Source organism: Trypanosoma cruzi, genomic scaffold (genome assembly GCF_000209065.1).
Source record: "Trypanosoma cruzi strain CL Brener 1047053517117 genomic scaffold, whole genome shotgun sequence".
NCBI lineage: Eukaryota > Euglenozoa > Kinetoplastea > Trypanosomatida > Trypanosomatidae > Trypanosoma > Trypanosoma cruzi.
Window position 1 is genome coordinate 298764 of NW_001849565.1, and position 4821 is coordinate 303584.

At 43.7% G+C, this 4821-nt stretch overlaps 2 protein-coding genes across 2 annotated transcripts, besides 11 other annotated features; both read left to right on the top strand.

Annotated features, from left to right (window-relative positions):
• Nucleotides 1-4099: a sequence feature (heterozygous, Esmeraldo-like haplotype).
• Nucleotides 55-94: a microsatellite.
• Nucleotides 159-190: a microsatellite.
• Nucleotides 219-264: a microsatellite.
• Tc00.1047053511433.10 (hypothetical protein, conserved) lies at nt 263-2332 on the top strand (the record flags this gene model as incomplete). The annotated part of the gene is made up of 1 exon (XM_798795.1): nt 263-2332. One exon carries the CDS (start codon nt 263-265, stop codon nt 2330-2332), a length of 2070 nt encoding a protein of 689 aa, XP_803888.1.
• Nucleotides 2493-2512: a microsatellite.
• Nucleotides 2855-2881: a sequence feature (AT_rich).
• Nucleotides 3145-3179: a sequence feature (AT_rich).
• Nucleotides 3281-3300: a microsatellite.
• Nucleotides 3619-3648: a microsatellite.
• Nucleotides 4100-4529: a sequence feature (haploid, non-Esmeraldo-like haplotype).
• Nucleotides 4406-4821, top strand: Tc00.1047053511433.20 (hypothetical protein, conserved; the record flags this gene model as incomplete). Its single annotated transcript, XM_798796.1, has 1 exon — nt 4406-4821. A coding segment is annotated over one exon (416 nt), but the record flags the coding sequence as incomplete, so codon positions are not given.
• Nucleotides 4530-4821: a sequence feature (heterozygous, non-Esmeraldo-like haplotype).

Sequence of the window (4821 nt, forward strand, 5' to 3'; positions counted from 1 at the left end):
AAAAAAAAAAGGGAAAAAAGAAAGGGAAGGGAAGGGGTGGTGGTGTTGTTGTTGTTTTTTTTTTTTTTTTTTTTTCTTTTTTTGTTTTTTTTTTGTGTGTGGGGGGAGGGAGGGAGGGAGGGGGAAAAAAAAAAAAACAACAAAAAAAAGGGAAAGAAGAGTGAGTGAGTGACTGAGTGGGTAAGTGGGTAGTAGGAGCAGACAGACCGACAGATAATTATCTATCTATCTATATATACATATATATATAGACAATATAGATATGCACTGGAACAACATGTACTCGGAGATGCCAAATTCCTACCAGGGGACATTTAGCCCTCTGCCTCGTAATCACGAACTGTTTTTTGTGAAATGTAACACGCTTTCCCATCACCATCACATGCATTATCCCAATATGGCACCATACCAGATGGATGGCCGGATGCTGCCATATACAGCTTGTGACAGGAGGACGCATACTCATATGCGTGGCAATCGGCAGTGGTATGAAGATGCCTTGGGGTCCATAAAAAAAGTTCCTAGCCCCGATTGGAAAGGTCTTTGCGCTTTAGACGTGGGCGAGGGAAATGAAGAGAAGGACAGGCATGAATTTTATTGGGTCAGGTATGATGAAAATGAAGCATTTGAGAACGGTGATTCACACTGGAATGATACAAAGAACTTCATGGATCCTGAAGAGGGGACGCAGCTTCTTCCCACCTTTAAATCTCTACTGGCATATGGAAGAAATTCTCTAGAGGAAGACGGAAAAGAAGATGCGCGGAGTTTGCAACAACATTCGCGTACATCTGCCATGGACGATGGGGCAAATCAGTTATTTCGTTCCAGGCTAGGACAGATGGAGGAGGAAAGGATGGAGGACACACGAACCAAACCAAAACCGGCGAAGGAAAATAGAGTGAGTCTCGCTCCCAGCAACTTACTTATGGAATTAGTGGATTCGGATGAGGACTCCTCTTCATCGAAGAGTTATCTTTCAAAGCAAACAAAGGATAGCTTCAGTGTGGGTAGCCGCACAAATAGCAACAAAAAAGATGATGGTGATGAGTATGATAATTATGGAAAAAGCAGGTTGTACAATGACAGTGGATGGTCGTTTGAAAAGGATGGCACAAGTTTAACAAGCCATCTTTTGGGGAACCGTCGAAGGGGATTGGAGGGGTCATTTCTCAACAATGCGTTTAATGCATCATTCAGCCTTGCCACACCCGCGATGCACCAGGGACAGAGCATCTCTGTCTTTGGGCAGAGTGCGTTACGAGGGTACGATGAGTCGATCAATCAGCTTTCATGCCTTGGTCGCATGCAGATGGGGGGAGATGATGTCTTTTTTCGTCGCACCACCGCTGTGCCTTTGGTGGACGCTGAGGAAAATTCGTATGAGAACTTGGGCCACTCCTTCCCCAAAGCGCCATCGTTGAAAGCGAGGCGTCGCAGCGATAACAGCGAAATGACGCCTTTACCGAATAAAGCCTTTTCTGGCTTAAAGAGAATTCCGAATTTTCCAGCTTCGTATGCAAAACATGGGTGGCATCGTAGCAGTCTACCCGGCGAGGAGAAGCCGAATTTCCATAAGGATCCCCCTTGGATCTCGCGAGATCCCGAGCAGGACGGTTTGATGCGTGTAGATGCTGAGAAGACCGAACCGCAACGAGCGCGGAGGGCGAGCATTCCCTTTACTAGTTTCTCCTTTAAAGATGTAGGAAAGAGACAAACAACGGCAGTGGAGGAGTCGAATGCGGTTACTTTGGATGCCCCTTCCACCTCCGCACCGGAAACAAAACAAAAACCGCAACCGCAGCAGAAGCAAATGCGTGAGACGCATTCACCGTATATATTGAGGGAGGGGCAGCAATGGCCGTCTAAGGAGCGACAAGGCCAACTGCCTAAACTCATTCAACGTTATAAATTCTGGACCTCTCATAAAAATGAAGACGAAGGTGAAAAATTTTCGATTCCAACGATATATGAAACGCGGCGTCGAAGTCAACCCGAACCCGTAAGGAAGGAGCCAATGGCTGTGGGGTCGCCCAGAGGTCAAAGGCAGGTCCCTGTTGTTCGAGAGCAGCTTGCGGATATTCTTTCTGTAAAAGGCACGGAGCGGCAAAAACGAAATGGCACGAATGTAAATCCATCGACGGCTTTAACGCGGAGGGCAAATCAGGAAACCACCAAAGACAAAACTGAAAAGAGATCCGCACGTCAGGAAGAACGCCCGCGCATACCGACACTGCCCTCTGTAAATAGTAAAAACATTTTGCTTGCACCAAAGCGTCGCAATGTGGAACATGATAACATTCTTGGTTTATCGATGGACTATCAGTTTTAGTTTTCAGGCGAACCATGTCTCATTTCTACGCCGCCCCATCTAAGCCCTATTCTTCTTCAATTAGATGAGGAGGAGGAAGTGTTGCGGCAGCACTGCGCAAAACTTATTGAAGATGGTGATTATACTCATTCAAATGTATTCGGTCTGCGTCCTGTGTATTTTATTATTATTATTATTATTTGGTTGCGGTATCATATTGTTGGTGCATGCTGACGTGTGGGTGTGGATTTCTACCATATTGTTCACCTCTGCCCTCCGGTCGCTTTTGCAGGTTGACGTGTATGTGGGTGGGAAGTGGGCCGTGGGTCTTTAGAAAAGAAGAAGTATATATGTGATGACGGTGTCTAAGTTTTGTTTGTTTGTTTGTTTTTCTTTGTCTATCGGTGCCATTATCTTGTCTTGTATTTATTAGTTTTTGTGCCTCTCGCTCTTTTTTTTTTTTTGTTTTTCCCCCATGAAATTATATACTGAGTGGTATGCGTTACGCGCGCAGCATCTTTTATTATATTGATTACTTCCCCCTTTTTTTTTATTTATTTTTTTTTTTTTGTCTTGGCGGTTACTTTCTTTGCTCTCTCACCTTGTGTGGTTTCTCGCATGTTTACATATGGCCTCCCTTCTGTTCTTACATGCGTGCGTGTGCGTACGTGTGTGTTTGTGTTATTGAGCTCCGCTGTTACTTGTTTTTGTTGCTTTATGTGCGATTTTCTTCCCACCCCCCTTTCTTCGGTGCATTTTTTGTCATGTGTGATTTGCCCACAATCACGCCAGGATGTCGAAGCATCGTTCTTTTCATGTACAATTTCTTGCCGTATATTTATTACATGTATTTATTTTATTTATATTTGCCTCGTTCTTACGCTTTTTGAGTGTTTGACCTAACATTGATTCCCTTGAAGGGATATCTCACACCGACAGTTCTGCGCACGTGTGTGAGGGGTTTATATGTTTTTTTTTTTTTTTTTTTTCATTTGTTTGTGTATATATTGACGTCCGGCTCTTTTTATTTTCTTTTTTGTTTGTGTTTTGTGTATTTCTTTTACTGTGCCTGTGACACCTCTTGCGGTGAATAGCGATGCCCATGTCTATTCATGCGGATAGGGGCGTGTCATGTCGACGCAGCGGATGGGAAGAAAGAAAGAGAGTTTAATTTTTTTCCAAAAAACAAAAACAAAAAAAAAAGTGAACGGGCTGAAAGAACCCTTTCAAAGTGACGAATGAAGGGGGAAGGAGGGGGAGGTGAGTTGGGAGGAAATCAGAGAAGATGAATGAAGTGATCTTTTTTGTTGTTTGTTTGTTTGTTTATTTGTTTCTTTCTATTTTGTGTGCATACGTGCCTACTTGGCCTCATTTGACATGATACATGAAACACCGTCGTTTTGTTTGTTTGGCTGTGGAGTGGTGCCGTGAAATTTATTATCGCCACAATCTTGACGTCATTTGCCCATTATTATTATTATTTTGTTGTTGTTGTTTTTTTCCAGCATCCTCCGAGTTGCATGTTATGTTATGTTTTTGTTGGTTGTTTGGTTTTATTGTTAGTGCTGTTGTTGATCCTTCTTCTTTTTTGTTCTTGCACACACGCGTGTGTCCATGGATTATTTAACATCTTTACATGTGTGCCATCACAAATGCATGCATAGTTGTATATATATATATGTATGTATTTTATGGTTGTCCCAGGCATTTCTTAGCAAATGCATGGGGATTGTCATCAGGCCATTTGGCTCATCACCTTCTTTCCTATTTGCTTGTGTTTTTTTTTGGTACATTTCCTTTATTATTATTATTATTGAGGGAAAAAAAAAAAAGGGGGGAAGAAGGAGGGAGTGGTTTTATTGCTTGCTGTTACAACGTGACTGCACATAGGCGGTGGTGTGTTTTTTTTGTTGTTGTTGTATGCCTAATTAGGCGAATGCGAGATATTTGGATTTACGTAACAGGAGGTACACAGTAATCGTACACATACATACATACACATTGTTTCCTCCTTCCCCTCCTCCCCACCCTAGCCCAATCCCCCTATAGCAATAGCAAGTTAAAGATTATCAACAGGGTGAAAATACGTACGGGATGTTGGAGGAATCTGTAAGGCGTATGTCCGGTCTTTCACCGACACCCAGGTCGGGGTCACGCTCAGATACCAGCGTGGTTGGTCCAAGGAAAAAAACAGAACAAAAGGCTCAATTGTTGGGGAAGATGACACTTGGCGATGGACTTATTTGCGTGGACTTTCTCTCAGGGCCTAATATTTTGGCAATTGGAAGTACAAAGGCTGTTCATCTTGTGGAAGTGACGCCGATGAATCTTCCCAGTCAGGCAGCGGGGGCGGATGTTTCCTATACGCCACATTTGGCGTCCGTTTCCTTTGCGATGCGCTCATGTGGCATGTTTGGTAACGTGGCAAAGGTGGAAGCCCTTGCGTGGTATCCAAACCGAAATGAGGCGGTCCTTGCCATTCTGCAGCTCAGTCGCAGCGTAACGGTGCT